The sequence below is a fragment of the Homarus americanus genome, unplaced genomic scaffold (assembly GCF_018991925.1).
Source record: "Homarus americanus isolate GMGI-L3 unplaced genomic scaffold, GMGI_Hamer_2.0 scaffold30108, whole genome shotgun sequence".
NCBI classification, from domain to species: domain Eukaryota; kingdom Metazoa; phylum Arthropoda; class Malacostraca; order Decapoda; family Nephropidae; genus Homarus; species Homarus americanus.
In genome coordinates, this window is record NW_024748109.1 from 5,447,260 (window position 1) to 5,472,425 (window position 25,166).

The 25,166-nt window shown below is 37.1% G+C and overlaps 2 protein-coding genes across 4 annotated transcripts in view; one reads left to right on the forward strand and one right to left on the reverse strand.

Moving 5' to 3' along the window:
* Positions 1 to 22,452, reverse strand: part of LOC121880189 (myotubularin-related protein 9-like) — a 32,322-nt gene extending 9,870 nt beyond the window's left edge. The window contains exons 1-7 of one of the 2 annotated variants that reach the window (XM_042387319.1): positions 22,372 to 22,452; positions 20,887 to 21,038; positions 19,733 to 19,895; positions 18,209 to 18,360; positions 16,680 to 16,805; positions 16,164 to 16,313; positions 9,450 to 9,476 (exon numbers count right to left, since the gene is read on the reverse strand). In XM_042387319.1, coding sequence (XP_042243253.1) covers positions 9,450 to 9,476; positions 16,164 to 16,313; positions 16,680 to 16,805; positions 18,209 to 18,360; positions 19,733 to 19,895; positions 20,887 to 21,033 — 765 coding nt within the window. In that variant the 5' untranslated portion in view covers positions 21,034 to 21,038; positions 22,372 to 22,452. The remainder of the gene's footprint in view (positions 1 to 9,449; positions 9,477 to 16,163; positions 16,314 to 16,679; positions 16,806 to 18,208; positions 18,361 to 19,732; positions 19,896 to 20,886; positions 21,039 to 22,371) is intronic. The other variant, XM_042387320.1, reaches the window with a different exon arrangement.
* Positions 22,453 to 23,260: 808 nt separating this feature from the next.
* Positions 23,261 to 25,166, forward strand: part of LOC121880144 (tumor protein D54-like) — a 97,679-nt gene continuing 95,773 nt past the window's right edge. Inside the window, exon 1 of one of the 2 annotated variants that reach the window (XM_042387234.1) lies at positions 23,261 to 23,380. In XM_042387234.1, the coding sequence (XP_042243168.1) occupies positions 23,365 to 23,380 (16 nt within the window). In that variant the 5' untranslated portion in view covers positions 23,261 to 23,364. The remainder of the gene's footprint in view (positions 23,381 to 25,166) is intronic. The other variant, XM_042387233.1, reaches the window with a different exon arrangement.

Genomic DNA, 25,166 nt, shown 5'->3' on the forward strand with positions numbered 1-25,166 from the left:
CAAAGAAATGAAATATGAGGGAATGATTGGCCTAGATTCTAAGGTGACAGAAGTAGTTTTGGCAAGAAGGATGCTGACTGGACAGTCTTGGCCCCTTGAAGGCAAGTGTTGCAATTAGTTCCCCCTCATTTGAGGCAGACAGTGCAGTGGAGAGGAAGGAGTGATAAGGTATACATACATGAGTTAATAAATCAGCCTGGTATATTATTGAAGATGGAAGGTATATTTGAGTACCCAAGTAAGCAGTGTATTACAAGAGCTGCCTGGTTTTAGTGCATAACTAAAAAGCCAGGTTTCAGGGCTCTAACCCTCAGGACTTGATTCTCCAGACTTCAACCCATAGCATGGAAAGAGGGGATCCATTTCACATATCTTGGCTCTCACATTATATTATAATTAAAAAAAAAAAAAAAAAAAAAAAAATCAAGCTTCCATCCATCATATATGGACTTGAAACTTTGAAGAGTGACCTGTATTCTAGAATCAGTTAAACAGAGATGTGGAAATCATGCATCAACAGGTTTACTGCATGCATCCAACTAGGAAGTTGGCAGAGCCCATCATGCCTGTTAAGAATTGAGGATTACCCTTAGAACAGTACTGCCTAGAGCCATGCAAACTATGTTGGAGAGGCCTTCATTATGTTATCATGAATTAAAAATTCTGACTGAAGACCATGCACCTTGTTCCAGAAGATAATTCTTATCTATACCCATCAAAAAGGTTACAGATGAGGTACAACCTATCAAGTCATGACCTCTGTTTGTGCTTTTTGGTTGAGTGAATTGATTTGTTTTAGTAACATTCTGAATTATTGGATGTTCAATAATTAAGTACAGTATTTGATTTGTGGATTATTAGTTCCCTTAACAAAGTTTGGCAACATTTAAACAAGATCTAAAAAACAACAACTAGGCAGTGAGAGTGCAACTGTGCCTTAAGCCAAAAACGACAGGAAGTCAATTCTTAGCATGCTGAAGTATGGAGGGAACAAGTAAATATGTGATGCCACTTGGCCTAAAACATGGAAAGTGTATCACTCATCTAACCTTTCTGTAAAATAGGTGATACAAAAGACTGAAAGCTACAGATAACTCAGTGGCCATAAAACTACGACCAGATTCCCAGATAAAGTATTCGAGACAATTTCTGGACGTGGCAACAATATCCCAGTGACATGAGTGATTAATATTACCAGGATTATTCCAACTTTGAAGAAAAGAAAAGAAAAAAGAAAAGCATCCTTAGTAAGTACCCTGGTAAGTCCCCTTCACTTACCAAAACATAATGTAGTACTTAAAATGTACCGGTAATTCCCACCCTCAGGTAGGGGCATTTACCTAGACAAATAGAAGCTAGATAAAACACGGCAATCTTCAAAACCAAGGTGCAAGTGACCATTATTCTACTCCAGGAGAATGAAATACTGTCAGATCACTGATCTTATTCATTGGCAATTTCATCAAGGCTTGACTAAAATAAACTAATTAAAAAAAATGTAGCTTTCTATGACCCTTATGAGAATTATTATTCCCTAAATGAGAAATGCAATCCCTGTCCGAGAGGTGGGTTGAATCTGAATCATTCTCTTCAGGCCTGGTCTTACTAATAAAATTTGGATTGAGACACAAATTCCTTTTTCTAGCAGACCTTATGACCAGGCAGATTTCATAATACTACTGTACAGGCCTTATATGGGTTGTTCTATGCTTTTGACAAACCCCCCAATACAGTAATTGGCCTTAGGTAATATTTTAGCCCAAATGAATTCACCAACCACCCCTACCTTTCCATATCACTACTGGTCCAAAATGGGGTGACATAATGCAATAGTTGTTTTATGGAGACAAAGGGTTTGTTTATAGCCATGTCTGACCAATCATAATCACACAAAAACCGACCACTACTGTACTACAGTACTACTGTGCATGAAATCTGAAAACAGGTTGAAATACAGAAGGAAATTTCTCTGCCAGTTCTGAGTCCCCTCAAACTAGGGACTAGGGACAGTATAAGGCTTTCAGTCAACCTCGAGGAATATGGAAAATCATTCCCACTATATAAAAAAAAAAAACTGACTCAAACCAAAAGAATGGAGAACACCTGCATATATACTGTATAACATACTGCATGACATTTCATTACATTCCCCTTGCTTTTTTATCTTGGCTGCTTACTCCACAAACAAATTTATAAACAACTCACTGAAAGATGACAATAAGTGTATTGAATCACAATTCTTTAATTCTCAGCCTCTCCAGGTATCTACAGTTACTGACCTGTAATCCAGGACCCTCGAGACCAACACTGAACTGGATTTGAGGATTTTCCGGTTTCCTGAATCCTTGATTAGGTTCAATTTTCTTTCCTGGGATCATTAATGTTACCTCATCCCTACCAGTATGCTATGTAATGTTTTGTTTCCAGACACTCACACAAACTTAGTCGAAGATTTGTCTTACTGTCCTTCTCAAATAAAAAAAATAAAAACATTATTATTGCAGTTCAGTGCTGTACAGTATATGCATAAAAAGAACTACCTGTCCAGTACTATGCATTAAATATTGTACAATCTTTTTAGAAGTTGAGAGTTCCCTTAATGTGAGTTAAATGAGCTTGTTTACATCCCAGCAAATTTGTGAGACTTCATGAGAAGTAAAGAGTTTAATGCATACAATAGACCCTTACCTACTGCGGATTTCCCAGCCACGGATCCAAGTATCCATGGTTTTTACTCTGTACAGGATACCATTTCACCAACCAAACAGCATTGAAATTTGAGTATCTGCGGATTAGTGTGGTGTCTTTATCCATCCACGCCTTAATGTGTGGAACAAATAATAATACTAATAAAATAAAAGAAAAAATACTGCATTGCCATTTGGCAATTGTTTCACTAAGGACACAGGAGACAGGAGCGCTGCCACTCCCATGATCGTTGGATAACTCCCGTACACATAAGAAATGTTTATTCTCTTGTTTTTTATTTATTTTTTATTGGGCACCCCCGTACATCCTTGCGTAAGGTGAAGCGCAGAAGTGTTTACAGCGCCCAACAGGGAAGCATGCTAAGTTCATGCTTGCTTTTATGTCTCATGAGTTAAGGGCGTAGAAGCCTAATGAGTCAAGGGCGTAGAAGCCTGAAGAGTCAATGGTTTCAGGCCCGGATTATCCATTAGGCACAGTAGGCACAGTGCCTAGGGCCTACGAAAAATAAAACGAGAACTTTTCTTCCCTTTTTCTACAGGTTATTATTAAATTGATACTGAGGTACTTTTTTCCATTTATTTATTACTTAATCCTATTAGTATCTATTTGTGTTACTTGATTATTTTCTATACTATTCTATTTAGGCATATTCTGGCTTGTGTTATTAGTGAATATGCTGTCAAATGGGGCCCCATATCTTGGAGGTGCCTAAGGCCTACGAAAGTCTTAACCCGGCCCTGAATGGTTTATGTCTCAGCAAGTTATTGGAAGCTCCAAAAACTTTCCCTGAATACGAATTTGCAACTTTTCGATTTACAGCAGGTACCTACTTTGCTGCTAGGTGAACAGGGACCAAGGGAGGCTGGGAAGTGTGACCGAACAACTTTCCACCGGCCCAGGAATCGAACCTGTGACATTGCTTGCGAGGTAAGAGCGGTACCGCTCTACCCACCGGCGCCCCCTATTCTCTTATGTTTTTTACCTTAAAATAACCATTTTTTTATTTATTTTTTTACATAAATATATATATATATATATATATATATATATATATATATATATATATATATATATATATATATATATATATATATATATATATATATATATATATATATATATATATATATATATATATATATATATATATATATATATATATATATATATATATATATATATATGCAAATTCTGTATGAATGAATGTGTGTGTGCATGTAACAGTAAAAACGGAAAAGAAACATATTTAAATTACATATATCTATCTGAAACTATGAGTTGAAAAAGGACAACACAGCCCACAGGTTGGCCTGGTAGGCAGAGACTGAGATCCCTGACACCACACTCCCCCTTCCCCTACACTAACTCCCGTCGATGTAAGAAATGTTTATTTTCTATATTTTTTACCTTATGATAATATATATATTTTTTTTTTACACATTCTGAATGAACGATTGTGTGTAACAGAAAAAACAAAACATACAGGGGTATAGTATTTACCTGAAAATGAGTTGAAAAAATAAAATAACACAGCTTGGCCTGGTAGGGGGAGAGCTAGGGGGATGTAGCTACAGGTACAGTCTAACTTGATGACCTACCAAGTCCAAGTCTCTCTCTCTCTCTCTCTCTCTCCACACACACACACACTGGAGCAGGTCAAGACATACCTGGCGCAACTCTGGCAGCAGCCAGGTCAACTGTTAAGTTGGTCCATACCAACTTCCTCCCGTGAACCCCTCCTCTCCACCGGAATCTCAACAAGTTCTCGCCAGAAGTTACTATTTCATTAAGGAAAGGGATGGAACCAGTGTTTAATAGTTTTGAACAGTGATTAAGTCAGTGAAAAACAACTCAACAGTAACAGCTGAGTCATACCAAAGCTAACCTTCACACAGTGAGGTCCCAGGTATCCAGTGATAACTGCCCCTGACTCAACAACACCAGCTATGTGTTAATCCTTCCACGATAGGGAGGCCTGGGATCACACCTCACTCACTTGAGTGAGTGAGGTCCTGTGACACCAGACCATGTGGAGTCCCCATGATGCTACGACACCACGTGGTGGATGAGTTGCTACAGTGTCATGTGAGGCCCCTCATAACACCATCTGTGAGGGAGTTACTATACTACATGTCTGCTGTTCAACACCTCAGTGCACAAGATCTATGTGACCACTGTAAACATTAATCTGTATGTTCACTGTATGTTCCTTTACCTTTCTCTAATGAAGGCTTTTGTTAAACCGCCAATGTACCGGTATGTAATAAGTCATTTAAGCCCAATGTATATTTTCAACCTTCGGGCTGCAGAACTTTTTCAATAAACTGTTAATTATTATTATCGCAAGCACGCACGCACTCACGCACACACACACACACACATATATATGTATATATATCATTGCTGGCTATATGAGTAACCATCATGTCACCAGATACCTTCTAAGGGTCCTAATATGCTAAGGAAGGAATCTGCTTATGCAGTTCTGAGTATGTGTAATGCATCCTGTCATAAATAATACCTAATCTCCTCATTATGTCCACCTGGAACCCAGGATAAGATGTGTATAGTTCAACTACCGGTAGTGGGAAGGGACTGAAAAGATTGGAGCAAGAGACCGAATGGTCAGAGTGGTCTCAAAATATAAAGAGCAGTTATGAGAGTTCTGACTCCTGAGCACAAGACTCCCTAAACCTTAAACAACTACTGATCCTGATTTGAATAAAATCTGACTGGATGAAAAGACTGTTTACAGCATGATCTTTAGTCCATGAAGATAATGTATTTCTCCAGCTAAGTAAAGCACTGCACACTTCCTCCGTAAAGGTAGGCACTGCCTTAGGGTACTTCATGGTACAGTGCTATCTTAAAGCCTACTCACAGCATATATAACAAATAAATTGGCCATTAGTCAGTCATACTCATAAAACATTTATTGTGTATTATCAATGTATCACCTTCTAAAGTGTTGTCAAGTTTCATGGAACAAATCTTCAGTAATTCTGTAAAATAGAGCTGAAAAAGGGACATACAAACAGACACACAGAAAAACAGATGAGGAACAGTCATATACAGTAGTCTCCACCAGTGAAACCAGTAGGACACTAATAATGCAAGAATCTACACTGGACAATGTTTATATATTCAGCAAGGTATCTTTGTGGATAAACCCACCTGTACCATTTGCATGATGGCCAACTACATCTACAGATAATGTACTACAGTAGAAACTCTGCTATCCACATATCTCAGTTCCTGACCATGTCTGGATAACTGAAAACTGTGGATGCCTAAATTTTCACTAGAAGTGTTTTGGTACTTTAATAATTTTACAATACTGTACTACATTCTATATAAAACATTTCACCTTGAGCTCAAATATGACATATACAGTGCTGTATACAGACCTACTATATTGCAGTACCTTTTTGCAATTCTCAAGATGACAATAATAATACCAATATTATATCTGTACAGTACAGGGAACAAATATTAAGAAGCTTGTACCAAAATATCAATGTTTTCATAATAAACCATGATATATAAATGCACTTTTTAAAAGTACTGTACAGTTTTATATGCCTATTAATCTACCTGCATCTAATGCTACTTAATATACAACTGTTTAAAATGTCAACCATTGAAATCACAATCCATCATGATTTACATTGAAGTAAATAAAATTTGCCAATGAGCAACCCATAAATTGTTAAGCTGTCATGTCACACCACTAAACGTTACTTAAAATGCAAAATTAAAAAATGTAATACTTCCTCCACTTCCATATTGTTTATGAAATTGATTATAACTATACGTATAGTTTTTTATTCTATAATGATTGGGTATTACAAAGTAAAGTAAGCTCCCCCTAAGAGCCCAAGTTAAGTGTTGTAAAATATTTTTATCTTGCTAATCATTCTCTATGCGGCTTCTAGTGGGAAAAATATCAATAGTATTAGTAACTTATGGGGATAAATAGGTTACTTTCCTGAGACCCTGAAGAGCCAGAGTTATCACACAGTTTGGTTATTTTTCAAATCATAGTTTTGGGGAGACATAAGTAATTTTCTTAATTTTTTTTTACTATTACATGCAGACACAATTTTTCATACAGAATGTGAAGAAAAAAATTATCATTAAGTCAAAAATATAAAGGAATCAAAATTTATGTGTGTGAGCTGTGACCTGATGTTGGCAACTGTCTCTACACCTAGCATCCACGAGGTTGGCCACCGTCCCTACACCTAGCATCCATGAGGTTGGCCACCGTCCCTACACCTAGCATCCACGAGGTTGGCCACCGTCCCTACACCTAGCATCCACGAGGTTGGCCACCGTCCCTACACCTAGCATCCACGAGGTTGGCCACCGTCCCTACACCTAGCATCCATGAGGTTGGCCACCGTCCCTACACCTAGCATCCACGGTTGGCCACTTGGAGGTTGGCCACCGTCCCCACCGGCATCCACGACCGGCATTTGGCCACCGTCACCTAGCATTTGGCCTACCGTCCTAGTCTCCACAGGACCGGCATCCACGGTTGGCCACCGTCCCTACACCTAGCATCCACGAGGTTGGCCGCCGTCCCTACACCTAGCATCCACGAGGTTGGCCACCGTCCCTACACCTAGCATCCACGAGGTTGGCCGCCGTCCCTACACCTAGCATCCACTGATGTTGGCCGCCGTCCCTACACCTAACATCCACGAGGCTGGCCATCTCAAAGCAAGGATGTGTTGTTCCAGTAACCAATTTACAGTACTGTACTGTATTGTACTGAACTTACTGATCAGTCAAACGGTAATTCTTACTATTAAAAAAAAAATAACAAAAAAATGGTTCAAAACTTTTGCAATCACTGCCAGCCTCCATCAGTTTTGAAAATCTTCTATAAACATGTGCTTACTGTGGTCTTTAGTATTTAAAAGTAACACATCTAGTTCTGCTGCTGCCTTCAGTCAGTACCCAAATATAAAATAAGATTCAGATCATGCCAATGCTCTCAGATACACACTAGGTAATTCTAGATTGTTATTCAATTTCAGAGACACAATAAATTTGCTGGGGCCTCCATATCATTGGTACATTGGCAAATTGACAAAAACAAAACTGCACTGAATTGTCTGATTTTAAAAGGAAAATGTAAGAGTACTGAATAGCCAAACTTTCCATTTCACAGGAGCAAATTCAAATTAATGGGAAGAGAAGCATGATCTGAATCTCATTTTATATTTGGGTACTGATACCAGCAAGTGTGACACTGCTAAAAAAATTTGTTGGCTTCTGGGGAGTCATGCACAGCACACTACTTAACAGACATTGAAAAATCCACTGCAACTCCACTGTGGAATTAATTTTATTTTTTTTACATATATCTGATCAATATTGTCTGGAAAAGGTTTACATGTAAAACTGCTGATAATCTGACTAAGCAGTCAGGGAAAAGCAACCGTACAGATGTAAAAATGCAGGTGGTGACAGGTGAGTGTCACAGTGTTATGAATCTTAGCTTGGGTTTGGCTACCTCAACCATTTGAACCGTTCTCAAGAATAAAGACAAGATAAGAGCTTCCGCACAATCCACCACGTTAAGAAGAACAAACAAGACAAGAAGCTCAAGGAACATTTTACTGGAGTAAATGGAGAGCCAGTTGGGCATCATGTAGGACTGTTAGGAGCAATAGCAGGCAGTTGTCTATCTTATGCCAACTTTAACCCAATGTGAATATGTAACTTATTAAATTTTTCCGTGTTCACTATCATCCAAAATTATTCTTTTTATTTACAAAAAGGCTTCAATATACTTATCATGTGTATGGTATCAATATTGGTGTTATTACCATTGCCCAATGAAGCCCCCATATAAGTATATAGAATCGTGCTGTCAAGAACACATCTCTATTGGAACCATGTTATACTGACTTGTTATAGAGATGCTTCTTATTGTACTCTAATTCCCAGAAAAACATCTATATCTGGAGCACTTATAAGAGGTATGCCTGCATAAGAGTTTTACTTTGAAAACAGCGATGATGATTTGTTTTGTACTGCCAGCTCATGAGAATCAGTGACAATGATGTGGAAGTATTTGTGTTGCAAACCCACAGCAGATTTTAAGAAAGAAAGTTTGTGCAGAGCCAATATACATAAGCAATCATAGAGAATTGTTTGGAATTGCTTTGGAGTGTTGTACGGCTGGGTGTAAGCATCACATGACATTCACTCGATAGTGACTGGTAAAATTCAATCAGTTCCCTTGAGAAATATTTGCTATCATTAGATATCATTTTCTAAATTAGACACTGGCACTGTATTACATCATTCTTTGAGGGGGCTTACAGCATACTAGTGTATATATAGACTGAACATAGCAATAAATAACAATTACAAATCACTGGTAGAGCCTGTTACAAAAACTTGAGAGAGGCAGTTAGTGAAGCAAGTAGAGGTATAATCTTGCTGAAGTGTTTCAAATTATTCTTTTGACTTGAGATTTACCAAAGCTTATAACTACATTACATTACTTTTTTTGAACAAGGCTAAGCTTTTAAAGGAGTTCTGACATTACTCTTAAAATACAGTACTGTACTGTAGTTGAAATATACCAACACCTGTATGAATAATGAATCTTGTAGTTAGTCAATATGCAGATAGTTGAATTTCTACTGTACAGGTACAAGAAAGAGGATTCACATGCAAATACAACAACACCATAAATTTACTATAACAGTTTCCTATACCTGAACCTTTGCTGTCTGCGCAAGATTCTGTGTATAAAAAAAATATGCATTATGAAAGTAACCTGGGCCAATACAGACATTAAAAAATATACTGTGGACAATTCTCAGCTGAATTTTTCATTTTATTTCCAATTGAAGCTCCTTTAACAATACTGAGATTGGAAAACATGCCTTATATAAAACAGTTAAATATTATGCAATGATTAAATCTAAATATTGTACACAAACATTTGGCTCAACCTGCATTCTTTGTAAAAAAATATTATCTTTCATAATTACCAAAAGAAACTTATTTCAAATTAATGCTGGAAACAATTTACTGTAGTCAATCTTCTACAGTACATAAAAATAATAATGGTAAATTGATCCTGAAACCTTATTAGTACTGTAAAGTACAGTACAGTATATATTGTAACTGGGTCAGGATTGAGCAACTGTATAGAGTTAGTCAGTAAGTCTACAGGTTAAAAGTCCAGTTCTCTGGGATTTACCGGGACCTGTGACTGAGATTTAACATTCCGAATAAATTAGAAATATATATATACAGTACTGCATCATCTTTCACCTTCCAACTGGATCTTGAAGGATAACCACTTGGTAAGTAGGTACCCTTAAAAGAAAGAAGGCTTTAGACTTTTGTTGCTGAGCATAACATCAGACACTCCAATGTGTTCATCTATTTATTGACACTGGCAATCTAAGTGTTCCATTAGGATCAATACCTTCAAATCCAGCTCATCTCAGCACCCTGAAGGGAAGAGGGAGAGATAGATGTTGAGTTGCTCAATCCCAATTCACTTATAAAATGGAATTTCAGGATCAATCCTCCATCTATAACCTTCAATCTTGGATTGAGCAATTCCATACATTTAAGCCAATGTGAAAGGAAAGTAGGAGGTTCCAACAGGCTTCAGGAGCCATGTCAGCATGTAGCCACACTTGGAGTATTACATAAGGGGAACACTTAAGCTCTCTAACTAGTTACTGCCAACAAAAATGGTAGCTCCTCAGGTCATCTAAGCCACAGTGTTTATAAAGAGTGGAATAAGTGTTAAAGAAGGTCGTGTTTCTGAGACGAATTTGCGATGTCAGCCTGTAGCACTGTGCATTGTAGAATATATTAGGAGATCCAAGAGTGAGGTTTAACTCACAGGAAAATCTCTTTATCCGGCACCTCTCAATCCCCGTAGATGCTGGATAACTGCGATTCTACTATACAAATTGCTAGGCACAGGGAGCCCCTCAAATTCGCGGATTTTTATTCTGAGGTTTTCTATTATTCGCGGATGACACCCTCAATATACCTAAGAATGTCACAGCTGGGACAGGGAGCTATATGTTCTAGAGACAGTAATTCCTTTACCTGTATTTTAAATGTGTGTGTGTTTGTGTGTGTGTTTGTGTGTGTGTGTGTAGGCAAACACACACAAAACACATACAAATAAATAATAATGGGAAAATGCTCACAAATAATCAGAAACAAATTTATTGAAAATGTGAGTTTACCCTCAAGTCCATGCTTTATTACTTTATTAATAAAACACGGACTTGAGAGCAAGCTGTCACATTTTTAATAAATTTGTTTCTGATTATTTGTGAGCATTTTCCCATTATTATTTATTTGTATGTGTTTTGTGTGTGTCTACACACACACACATAGATACAATACAGGTAAAAGAAATAATTGTCCTAAGGGCAAACACATAAAGGGTATATAGATTTCTTTGTACATAAGTAAAAATGTAACCCCCCCCCCAAGTCAGCAAATGTTACTTGCGGATTTGGCGATTCACGGCCATTTTGAGAACCTAACCCCCACGAATTTGGGGGGCCTACTGTATAGAGTATTTTGAGTACTTTGGCAGCCAAACATTAAGTAGAGTTATTATACAATTACAGTACAGTACATGTATGTACTTGTTTACTTACGTGTACCAATAATGAGCATCTAGCAGCGTAGTCCTGTGCACCAATCAAACCAAAGAACAATTGGGGGAAACACCTCTGTGTTGTGATGTCAACTTAGCAGGATTAACGTTAACAGATTTTTCATTTCATCATTAATTTGAAGAACAAAGAAATAGAAGGTTACTTTAATATATTAGTAATACTGGATCACCTGAGGAATCATCACCCTGCCATAACCTGACCTAACTTGACTCCACCTAAAGAAATGTCATCTCCCAGAGTGTCCGCCAGCACCCCAGCTGCTCCTGGGTGACGATTATTCAGGTGATCCTTAATATTGATATAAATAGCAATGCATTTCTCGTAAATTAAAATCTAACTGATTTTGGCTGCATTTACTGTACTGTAATCAGCGGCCAAGTTTTGGGTCTGTCCAAGACATCAATGGACATACTCTAATGCAAACACGATTTATTTTTTATAAGTCATATAAGAAATTATTCCATTAGCTTTTCTTTGAAATTTAATACTGTATATACAGTATACAGGTGTATAAAATTCAGAAAGTGATATTTTTGTTATTTTATGAGTAAAGAAAAATATTTGTAATTACAAAACGTTTCATATGATTTAAAAAAATGGAAATACAGTTCATAATATTTGGGAAAACATAACATGTTTGTTTAAGAGAAGCATTTCCATATTTTTAGTGTGCAAGTCTATTTTACCTTTTATATTGTATCTTTATACATAAGAGGGTCTATGAAATACTATAAAATGAAATTAAAAACAGTAAATGCATTTCCTTTTTGCAAAGTACTGTATTCAAAACAACCATTATAGGGCACACCAGTACTTGGTATTGGTGCTCGATACCACTGATAACAAAACAAAATTACTCGCAACACCCATCACTAGCCTTAGCAACATAGCAGCGTTCTTAGCGAAGGCGCTCCGCTGCGGACCCATCGTCCTCCACACACTCGCCACCCTTAGATAAGTAAAGCTCACAGGTGGAAGTACGTGGATGACTGCATTGTGGGGATTACAGTGGACAACACCTCACCGGACTACTCATCGCTACAAGGCACCTTGGACAGGCTGCAGGCATGGACTATGGAGAACAAGATCACCATCAGTCATGCACATCAATACCGCCACCACTCCAGTGCAAGCTCCAGCAGTCACAGTAGGTGCCCATCCTCTCCAGTTAGTGCAGTCTGCCAAACTCCTGGGTGTTACCATAGACCACAAACTGAACTGGAAGGCCCAAGTAAATAACACAATCAAGGCAGCCTCGTACCGACTCTACATGCTACGACGACTTAGGGCACTTGGGGCACCCAAGCCAGAGCTGAGGACTATCTACAACGCCTTTATTCTCCCCAAACTAATGTATGCGTCACCAGCCTGGTCGTCTTCTCTCAACTCTACCCAACAACGTCAGCTAGAGAAGGTACAGAAAAGGGTCTGCAGAATCATGCTCGGCGCAGACTACTCCGGCTACAACAACGCTCTCTCCACCCTGGAAATGCCATCCCTCAGTGACCTCCACCACCAAGCACTAGCAAGGTTTGGCAGTGGACTACTGCACCATCCTCGTCATCGCCACCTCCTGCCACCGGCAGTCCCCCGCCCACCTCGCGCAGTCTGCCACTACAACAAAATTCAGCCCATAAGAGCTCGCACTGATAGATATAAAAATAGCACCATCCCAGCTATTGTTAAAACAATAAACAACTCCTGATTCATGTACTGTACAGTCCTGTAAATGTATTCAACGCATATCATTATGTCTAAATCAAATGTAAGTTTGTATATTTTCAGCCACCGGCTGCAACTCTATTAATAAACCGTTTATTATTATTATTATTTAAAGCTAACTTATGACAATTATTTCTTTTTGCATTTTCTGTTTGTAGGATTATGTGTGCAAGTAACTAAGTAAAAATAAAAAGAAGAAAACTCTGCATAAATTCCTAAAATTACAGGTTGAAAAATAATCATAGCTAAGGCTATTAGAGAGAGGCCGCGAGGGCCAAGGGGATGAGGCACACGCTTTGGATCGCACCAAGTGATGGAATAGGGGCAGTAGCTCAAGGACAATTAATATAGTGGGTCCTCACTATTTGTATGGAATTAGTTCTTAAAAGTCCATACAGTAAGTATAAGGATTATATGAAAAACGAAGGTTTTAAAGGTTTAATATATAAATATAAAACAAAGACTGTCGATCAGCTGATGAAAACGTAGTTTCCTGTTGTCAATAGATGTCAAGAGGTCCATCACTACACTGTTCACATATGACATGAGTCCCTGAATTTAAACAAGTGTAGTCCAGGAAGCAGTTGTTCAGACTCAAGGTTACTCATGTTGTATTTGTTAACAAGTAGTAATGGCGTTGATGTAAGAGAAGGCGGTATCTTAACAATTGTTTACTTTATTATATTACCCATGGGTTGTTTTTCCAACAGTACCTACAGTGCTGGAGTGTATCCTCATCACCTTTAGTGCAAGATCATTAAATATGGCTTTAATATTTCATTTCTTGGAGAAGCATTAAATATTCTTAATACTGAATGTTTTAGTATACAAATTTTTAAAGGATTACTGGTAATAAATAAATAAAAATCAAATGAAGACAATTGACCAGCTTATGAAAACGTAGTTTCCCTCACCCTTAACAGATGGCAGCATAAATGGGCACGTCATCTGCTCACAGATATTTCTAATTACTGTACAGTAATAATATCTATTATCTTATTGCCTCCTGCAAATTATTGAAGGTATGAACATGAAATACACAAATAATCAAGGATTACTTTAATTTTTATGATGTTCAATACAGTATATAAGTTGTTATCAGATATGGTCATTATATAAGATCATAAACAGTGTAAGTGTAACTTATGTAAACAGTGTATCAAATGCAAGGATTTGTCAGACTGACGGTAATTTTTATCCATATAACATAGTATGGCATACATATAACAAACTTTTGGTGAGGTGCTTCCCTGCCTGGAGTACTGTCACCCCGTCTGGTGACTGCACTTCGGCACCTCAGCTACCCTGAGAGATTAGAGCGCCTGCAATTGTCTAGCTTATACTACAGATGGGCAAGGGGGGGGACCTAATTGAGGTGTATAAACATCTCAAAGGGCACTACTCAGTCGAGTGCCCTTACCTGGAGCCGGCAGATGCTTGCCCCACAAGGGGTCACAACTCAAGATTGAAGAAGCCACAAGTCCAGAAAACTGTGAGGGTGAACTTTTTCGGAGTGAAAATTGTGAAATGTTGGAACAACCTGCCAGACCTAACCTAACCTGTCAAGACCAAACTTGATAGGTACTGGAGCAGGTCCAGATACATTCAGCAGCCAGTGCATGCCCAGTACTTGCCAACAGTGTGTAACAATGACGTGACCGACAGCCCAAGCAGCTAATGAGTCAATCAGTGGTGAGGAAGATAAAAGTATAAAAGTAAAAGTAAAAACTGCTACACGTATAACTGAGTACAGTATACGTACTGTACTCTAATTGTACGAATAACAACCCTTGTACCTTGGTTTGTGTGGCCACAGAATATACAATGATTAAGCTATCACAAATATAACACTTTACAATCTGCAAAGTACAGTAACTGCAAGAGATTAACATCTGTGTTGTGCAAAGGGTGACTGTGACCTAAAGCAACCGATGGCAACAGATGAACAAATTGAAGTAATCTGGCTTATGCTCACAGCAAAACTCCCAAGTCATCTTCCCATTTAGAATACCTTCTTACCAAATGGGTACCCTTTGGGACCTGACATGAAGGTAAAAGATAATCTAATAATAAAATTTATCCAGTTTTCAGATCCCACTCATAAGAAAAGGCTCTGGGGTCAAGGTTCTGACTCCTGGACAATATTGTACAGAGTTCTTCAACCCTGACACATGATTCATACTGAAGTCAGAAAATGAAAAGTGGTGCCACAAATATAAATGTTTAATGAAATTTGTAATACAGATCATGATGAAGTAAAAAGAATGAGTAAATTTTCATTCATAAGGAGGCATGAGTATAGTCACGTGGAAATTAAGTATTTCACTTCCTATACATGACATTTCTAGTAAAAAAACAGTTAATGTGTTTATTATTGATGTGGTTTGCAGCCAACTGTCTTTACTCACCCGGGTGTCACCTGTACTCTACAGTACGTATATATTACTGCACGTTTGATGAGTTTGGAATACTACACGGAGAAAAGATCTACAAACTTTAAGACAATAGTATTCCAGTATGACAGACTTCCATAAAGCAGTATGAATAAAAAGGCAAGAAATTAAGAAAAAAGCAATACTGTACTGTATTCAATATTTGGGGTAGAATTTTTTCTCATTTCTATAAAGAAACTTCCATACTGGTAAATCTATATACTGTAAATATTATCATTAGTATTAGTAGGCTCATGAGGACTATTTCAAAGAGTGGCAACATGTGCAATAGTGCTTTTAGTTTTATACTAATTTAAGTATTTCTGCATTCCCACCAAAGAGTACTCACAACAGCCATGCATATTAACAACAGTGTCCACTGTATTCTGAATACTGTACTGTACATTAATCACCGTGTCTAAATAAAAAACCTATTGCATTACAATACTGTACTGTAAAACCAAAATATTTATTATTAACCTGAGGGTGTCTAGCAGAAATATTGTATCAAACTAATGATTTAGCTAACTCTCTCAAGCAACACTTGGAAGTTGTGTGTACTATCTCTACTGTTAGCAAGAGATCAATTTACAGAACTGAGACTCCTTACCTTAGCAGATTGAGCTAAATTCTGGGTGCGAGTGTCAATAATATAGCCTCGTTTTTCTCTTGCTAGCACACTGTTCAATAGCCGCTCATCCTCTTTACATCTTTTGCCATTGGCTGAAATGAGAGGCTGTCCACTTCTGAGGAGAATAGCCTGAAATATGAAATGAATCAACATTTAAGAGTTTGTCTCAATGAATCAAGTAATATATATTATATGTCAAAGCCCAATATAGTGGATTCTTAGGCTTAGGCATACGCCCATGTAGGAAACCTGTCTTACTGGCTTCTAGTACACAAGTCCTGCTTCTTTGAGCTGTTAGAGGATTGATAGAGTGATAAGAAGAGTGAAGCAATGATACAGTATGATAGAACTTACACTATACTGTACTGGGATATTAGCAATGACATGTCAGGGATGGCACCTTGCTAGCTGGCATAATTATGTGGGAATGTTCACACTGACAAGACAGATGTAAAATAATAGTGAAGTAAAAATCAATAATGAAATATGTCTTACCGATCCTTCATGACGATATGCTAAGACAGGGAAACGACCAGCTTGACGGAAGTTAGCAATCGCTACAAGGTCATTATCTTCAATGTTCTTCGGCACCACAACAGCACTTGGGTAAGATGGACACACCTGTATAAAGTTAATTTTGTAGAAATATCAAAAGTTTTCATGAACAATATTAAGGAAACAACTGTGATGCAGTGAAGTAGCAATAATTCATGAAATATAAATTCACATTCTTAAAATTCACAGGTACAGTTCCTCTATTGCAAACTATATTTTTAATTTTGCGGTAAAATATTCATAATTTGCAGCTGAGCACTGGCTGCCACAGAGTTTATTTATATGAAAGTGGGCCCTAAAAATAATGACTGCCCACTAGAGATAGTGTGGACACTGCATACTAAGCCTTCGTAACACAAGGAAGCAGCATGATACTGCACTTGACCACAATCACTTCCCTCAGTTGTGAATTTAGGTACCCATTTAAAGCTGGGTGAACTGGGACCGCCTGGGAATTAAACCACCGACCCCTGGAACATGTGAGTGCTGTATCCACTCGACTGATGAGCTCCTTTATTTCATAAGAAACCATAAAAATTGTGGAAATATAATTTCAATGCTCAAATTTTTTCTGTTATAATTTTCACCACTAATCAGCTTAGTAGCCATTTAGGTGGTTGGTCTATCCAGTGTTAGTAGAGGGTCACAGTGGATAACACCCTTCTCACGTGTGTCTGGGCCAACCAGGACTTGAACCCTTGACATATGGAGAGATATGCATGCCTTACTGCTGTACCAACAACACCCACCAAGACTTCAAGAAATAAAGAAAAATAATATAAATATCATTTCATTGCTCTAAGGTGAATTAAACTAAAGAAAATATACAGTAGTATAAAACAAATATACAGTACCAGAAAAAATGAAGAATGGAGAGTGAATTCTGTACAATTTCACCACAATTCTCCTAATATTTAGGTTCATTTGGTACCAAGTAAAAAAAAAAAAAAAAAAAAAACAGTATTGTATTGTAAAATAATAAATTTTCCCACCAAAATTCCACATTCAACCCCAGATGAGTTAATGTGTGGTATTAAATTCCCAGTGCAGTCACAGCCAGCCTGTCTGTATGTTGGGGTATTGGTGTAACTCATAGGAAGGTCATAAGAAAGGAAGGAGCCGTTCATGTAATATAGAACTACTTTTTGTACAATATTTATGTATTATTGTATTTTTATCGGTATTATGTACAATATCAAGTGTTTATTAAAGCAACTTTGGAACAGTTCATGCATATTTTTTGGCCTCCTGAACCAAACTAATTATTTCCATTTAAATCAATTAAACTATAACTGGCAACTTAATAATTCATGATGTCTTTTGGTATCTAATCCGCAAATTATCATGACTCCACTGTATTTTTCCTCCTAAAACATACTGCTATAATTTTATTGTAATTAAAAATAATGAAAAACATCAAACAAAGCTCATATACTGTACTGTACTGTAAGGTACTATTAATACTGTACCTTATAATCCTTGTTGACATATGATATCCTCCAGTCATCCCCTGGTTGAACCAAGCGGGAAAACTCAGACTCTGGCAGAAATGTTGTCCAACCATCTTCTAATACTGTGTACATAGCACGATAGAAGAATGGATACTGCAGCATTGGATCCTCTGTAAAAATAAATAAATTAATAAACATAAAAAAAGAGATACAGTACATAAGATATCCTAATTAAGTTTGAAGAAACAAAACAGGTAAGTTACTAGATCTATCTTTGATGAGTGTCTCCCTTACAGAGCCTTCCATTACCTAGGGAGCAAATTATGCTATTTAATCACATGGGTTGTGCCTCAACCCCATTCAATTCCTTACCTAATCTAGAGTTCTGTTCATGGGAGGAATGATATAATACAGGGTCCAGATTCACTAAAGGGTTCCAAACTTCGTAAGCGCTTACGGAGTTCTTATCTCCTGTGAATCCACAACCCTATTTAAAATGGCTGATTTTTATTCATAACATACGGTGGCTCCGGAGATCTCGTAAAATTTTAACAAGGAAGAAATAAGGTCATGTAACTCCTGTTTTCTCTACTATGTAACCCGTACCAAAACACAGAGCTGCCAGATGTACTTTAAGCGTCACTAATTACAGTGAAGTTGTGAAGATGGAACTAATGATTGGTTTAGCCCATGACCATGCACTTCAAGGATCCTTTGGACATAGATATTGTATTGGTTGAGTAGCAAGGTCTCATGTGCTCCCAACACATACGTCTGTGTTAATACCTTTGAAGTTTTTCGTATGTTCTAGTTTCCAGAGTATAGTTGATGGTGTTACTGTGTCAAGATTTATAAAGTGACATTTGCTCTAAACTTATAATAATAAAAACAACAATGGAACATTATTATTACAGTATTACTACTGTACTATCACAGTATTATTATTATTATCATTATTACTATTTTTATTATTTTATTACTAATAATATTAATATTAGCAAAAATCTCCATAATCTATTTTGTTCTATAAATATTGTCAATAGAGCTCATGTCATGTTCACTTGACATGGTCTTCTGTTGTTGTGACATGATTGGCTTCTGCCTCCTACTCAATTATGTATCAGTCACAGGACTAACATGAAGAACAATGTTTCAATGGCTGTTGTGACAGTACAAAATGTCAATTCTTTTGCCTCAAAGTTATATCAAAACTAAAACATGTTTATCTACAGTACATTCAAGAGACTGTGCAAGCCCAGGACCTACCAAGAGAGTGTATCAGGGAACAGAACAAATTCTCAAATGACCGGTTAAATGATAAGAGGCAAAGAGCATAAGTGGCTATATAAGTAAGCACCAGTCTTCACTCCAATTGTAACAAAATGTCATTGGTGATTATGGTATTAATTTATTCCAAATAACAAGATTGTTAAAAACATTAAACTGCAGAATGGTAATAACAATGATATATTTGTATTGTACAAGAAATCTGCATAAGCTAACTAATATTATTATGCAAAACCATTGCCCCTAGATACATACCCACTCGTATGAGATCCTCCAAAGTGTCTGCTACTTTAGCAAACTGGTCAGCACCTATGACATCCAACTGTAGAATGCGCAGATCTTTACATTTCAGCCAGAGTGTTCCCCCAGTCATTCCCTGCTGTCTTCTCTCCACTGCATCAATATTACTGTGTAGCAACTGTAATAATTTATAGAGATAAATTCAAATAAGTATTAAACTCAAACTTCTTGCTTACAGACACAGGGATGATCCATCAATACCGACTAAACTGTTCCATACATTGTATTCTGGTAACCAGTGAACAATCCTCCCACTAACCAATAATCTTAACTACTATTCTAGTGTGAATCTGACAATATCCTGAGGTTTTACATAAATAGTTCTGAAAGCTGGTTTAGCTCAAATAATGTGAAGCATGAGCTCAAGAAACAGCAACAAGTAGTTACAGATAAACACGGGAAGTAGGGGAGAAGGACAGCATGTGAAATACTACAGGTATGAGGAGAATAGAGGAGTTAAGACACAAGATGAGTCAAGGGGCAAGGCTGGGAGGATGGTCAAGATTGAGATGGATTGACATTATAGGCTAATTATTGAAGTCTTGAGGTGTCACAATAAAAGAAACAAACATGATAAAACTGATTGATCATATATACTGTAGATCCATCATGTAACAGTCAACACCGGTACTGTACTCAGTGTTTACTGCCCTCTGTGCTTTGCTGTTTTCCTTCATTTAATGCTGGGATATCCCCAACATTACATGAGGGATACCTGTATACATATGCTGTATATGGGTGTATGTATGAATGTTAGCTCAGACATATAAAGCCATCAGAAAATGTATGTATTGGTGGATGTATGTTAAGAGAACTGAGTGTACACACTTAATTAAAAGAGTTTTTGTATTGTACATTTTTTTATAAAGGAAAATTATTTTAATACATTTACTGTACCTGTAATGCAGTTTTGCATCAAGACACGAGTTTTCAGTAATGGAACCCTTGAGATAAACAAGAACGACCTCAAAGAAGAAGGATAAAAATTAATATGGACATAATTAGTGTTTCATCATCATCTTCACTATCAATGTGTAACATCAACAAATGGGAAAATATTTGAGAACATTAGTCTCAATCAAAAAACTCTTAATATCCACAAAATTCACCCATAATTCTTCTGGTTCCTCTCCACGTGCTGATACAATTAGATGGTGACCAGTGATGCAGAGGGTGCCATCAAGTACAGTGTGGTGTGGCCGGTGTAACATGACGCGGTCACACCGTGATATACGGATTAGTTCTGCAAACTCCATGTTTCCTGTAATGACAAGAAAAATATTATTCACACCAAATAACAACTTCTTCACACAATAAGGGGAAAAGCATCAGGAAAAACTTTATACAGATCCATACAAATTATACGGTAGAGTTATAGTTAACTGACACAGTTGATCATTGTGTAGGTATAAACACACCTAACAGAGAGGAGTTGTTCGAGTTTGTTCATTTTATAAAAGAGGCAATATTTACTAGAGCCTAACCGAACCTGACCTAACCAACCAACCAAAGCTACTGAACATTACCCAACTTCCTCGCCAGAAGTGCTCAGCAAATCAGAGCGCACTCACAGTAAAATAATATTAGTAGAAACTTAGTTGTTCATGGCAAAATATTCACTATGTATCAACCAAGGTTAGGTGAGGTTTTGTAGTGGATGTCTCCTCTACAAACTAACTGCGTAGCTGCACACCACCTGCTATCACATTCCAATGTGCCGCCTTCCCTAGCAACCAACCAGATGTTACCGTATCTTAGCAACGAAACTAGTCACCGGCTACTTCTCGGGTTTTCCCACCATGACTCATAGCGGCTGCTGCGGGGTATATAAGCTCTGTCTCTCCATTGAGATTGATTCTGAACAAGCAACATCTCCTCCAGCAAGCTCCACGCTGTTAACATTTCATTCAACCAGGAGGCCAGCAACAGGCAACACCTTCTCTAACGAAGCTCCTGCACATCTACCTCCTTCAACACGATACTCCCGAACGTCTTCTACTGAGCTGCTCCCCACCACATGGCATCTCCAGCACCAGACTGTCTATCATATAACTTATATATATTATATAAGAAAACCACATTAGAGTTTCCTTCCATCCTGAGTGCTAGACAACATTAATATCTCGATACCCCTACAGTTTCATTTAGAAATAACCACTTTTTAACACATTTACCAAATCTACAACAGTGCCACTATAAAACCAGCAAAATTCCAGCGTTTTTTAATCAGTTTTCCATGACAAATCGGCAGCGGGTCAGTCATCCACAATTACTGAGTTGATAATTAAAAGAAAACCCAGGAACCATAACTGTACTCCTCACATGAAGGACTGCTGTCGTGGGAGAATGTTAAGTTTCCCAAGCATGATTTGTTATTCTTACAAGAAATTTTAAAATTATCTGATACTGTATTATAAATTCATTGCTTTGGATAAAATTAATGACACGGATGTTCTTTAAAAACAATAATATACATTTTAAGATAACGGTTGATATGAATAATAAAATGTCTTTATGGCATAAGTACAACAACTACCATTATAAACTACTGGCCTGGAGAGATATACATGACAAAGAGCAGTTATAAGCATTACCAGCAGCTAATATAGAAGAGGAAGAAGACAATGACAGCAGCCCTCAGCGCCCAGCCTCGCCCACACACCTCCAGCTGGTTATTGACAGTCGATAGAATCTTTAATAAATTATTCTTGCGTGCAATTCTGTCCTTTTAAATTAGGTTCATATATTTTGTATTATAAAGCTAATCTATTTTTCTGGAATTTAACAATTTAAGAGAAAAATACAAGAAAAACCTTTTAAGTATGCGGATGAATAGAAACAAACTAATCTATACGCGACAAGCAATTTTGAAAGCTCTTTGTGTGTAATATTGTAGTATAAATCATTATTTATATCAACCTACATGATAAATACTCTCAAATGCTACATTAATTTTGTAAAAATATGTTTTGTGATCCGGAATTAGAATATTGTGATGTGGACGAAAGTACATATTGGGTCAAACATTTTTATGCGCTGTAAAAATAATATTCGTTCATTTCTATATGAATGAAATGTTAATCTTAGTCATGTTATTTCAGATAGATTTTTACATAAGTTTCATAAATATTATTGTTCCAAAATTCTTAAAGCAAACCTTCAGTGTAGGGGCATTCTTTTTATGCACCAACTGGAAAATCTATTTGTCAGTAGAACTGCAGGAAAATTAAATTAATTGTTTTAGAGAATAATAGGTTACTAATAAATGTTCTTTGTTCATGTCAAAAAGCTACCGCGAATAATATTGTGAAACCATATGTTTTACTTGCGATTTGCAAAAATATCCTAAGGTATTCAAATTACAATACGACTTTCAAGTTAATCTGATAAAAATAAACAAATGGCCTTTTGGTGTTCATATGCTATTCAGATGAAGATTTTCTTGTAGCACTGATCAGATATAAAAGTTTAAGATCGCGACCTCTCATCGAAAATCCCTGCTCTTCCTGTTGGCAACACTGTGTAGCTGTGAGTCACTCCTGCTTCTCTTGTCCCATAAACTTATTTTCTTGATAGTTTCGTTCACCATGAATACAACACCTGGTGAGTACAGATTCCATCGTTTAAAAGCATGAATATATCTTTAATACAGTGGGTATGGTATTTTATGTCACTGCGATTTATGAAAACTTTACCCCAAGTGAACTGGTCAACTGTCAGCGGTGTGTGGGACGGACTAGGTGAATGGCCGTCAGATTGACTACTTTGTGTATGTCATTGCCCGGCTATAGGCAGAATTTGTACACATGAATAAATATTACCGTTTTACTTATTCACTTATTTTCGGTATTAGTATAGATAAGGCCTAAGGTCACTCTGTCCAGTGTGACCTGACCCAACATGCTCTCAGGTCACTCCGGTTACCTTCTGTACTAACACTGGAGCCATGGCAAACGTCTCACTGGACCATTCGGAGTTCAATTACCGAAAGATATCAGAACATCTGTATAATTGATTAATTTATATTATATAGAAAGCTAAGGTGTAATTTAATAGAACTTTATAAGCACCCTCAGTCACGTGCACACATCTGCTATCCCACTAGAGGTCATAAATTCCAAGTTAAATAAGTTAACAGTACAGACAAATATCAAAGCTAACTTTAGTGGAGAAAGAGTTGTAAACTCTTGGAACAATCTGCCAGAGAGTGTTGTGAGAGCACCGAGTGTGAGCTACTTAAAGGCCAGACTTGACCAACACTGACATATACACGCCAAGTCCTTGCTAACATTGTGTAACAGAGGACAGACCAACTACCTTATTGGCAATTAAGCTGACAATTGGTGAAGAGGATATATAAAGTAGTTATGTTGAGAGATGGGCATTTAAATAGTTATCATTCTTGTAACTGTCATCGTAATGATTGTCCTCTGAGGTCCTGTGGCAAATTATTAGGTAAAGATAAAGTAGACGGCTAACACCACAAGTTGTTTGAGTTTGTTAATTTTTTCCACATGTTCTTTGGGTGATGGTCAATAATAATAACGATACGACAATTTTTTATTATTAATATTTTTATTTATTTTTTTATGGTCATGAAGCATTAGGGAAATTGAGTGGTAAAATACGGTGAAAAACTGATCATATGGCACTAAAATGATGTCTCTGTGTGCTTTGTATGTGAAGAATTTAGCTTCCGTAAATATTCCGCTAAAAAATTTGCTGTCGGTCTCGTTTGCTGTTCGCTCTTAGTTTGTTTAAGTAATCAGTCGTACAGTACTCTCATGTCCACAAAAAAACATAAAATTGCACCATGCCGCTTCAAGAAATTTGCTTATTGGTACAATACTAAATATCAAAGTACCGGTTAGTTCTTTCAGTTTCATATCCCAGGCATTCAGGGGCCTGGCTAGGAAGTTAAGTTAAGTAAAGTTAGGTTGGTTAGGTCAGGTTCTGTTAGGTTCTGTGCATTGTCGTATCCTTGTTATTATTATCACCCAACGAACATCTGTGGAAAAAATGGCCGAAATTGAACAACTCCTTCTTGTGTTTGTCGTCTGCTCTACCATTACCAATTATTATGTTGTATAAATTATCAAAATTTAAGTTTCTTCATATAGTGATGACATTTATAGCTAGGTAAAGATTTGTTTTAGTACACCATGGAAACTACTACCAAAAGTAGGTTTTTCCAAGTGAATTTTGTGTTTCAAATGAATCTGAAAGAGAGCAAAAGATATCTGAGAGAATTACACATTTAATTTGTGGAATCTGTAGCACATAAATAAAGAAAATTTTACACAGAAACTAAAACAATGGGATCTAGAACGGTGGAGGAATGGCATGGAGACAAAAACAAGCATTACACTACTACCATATAAAGTGTGGA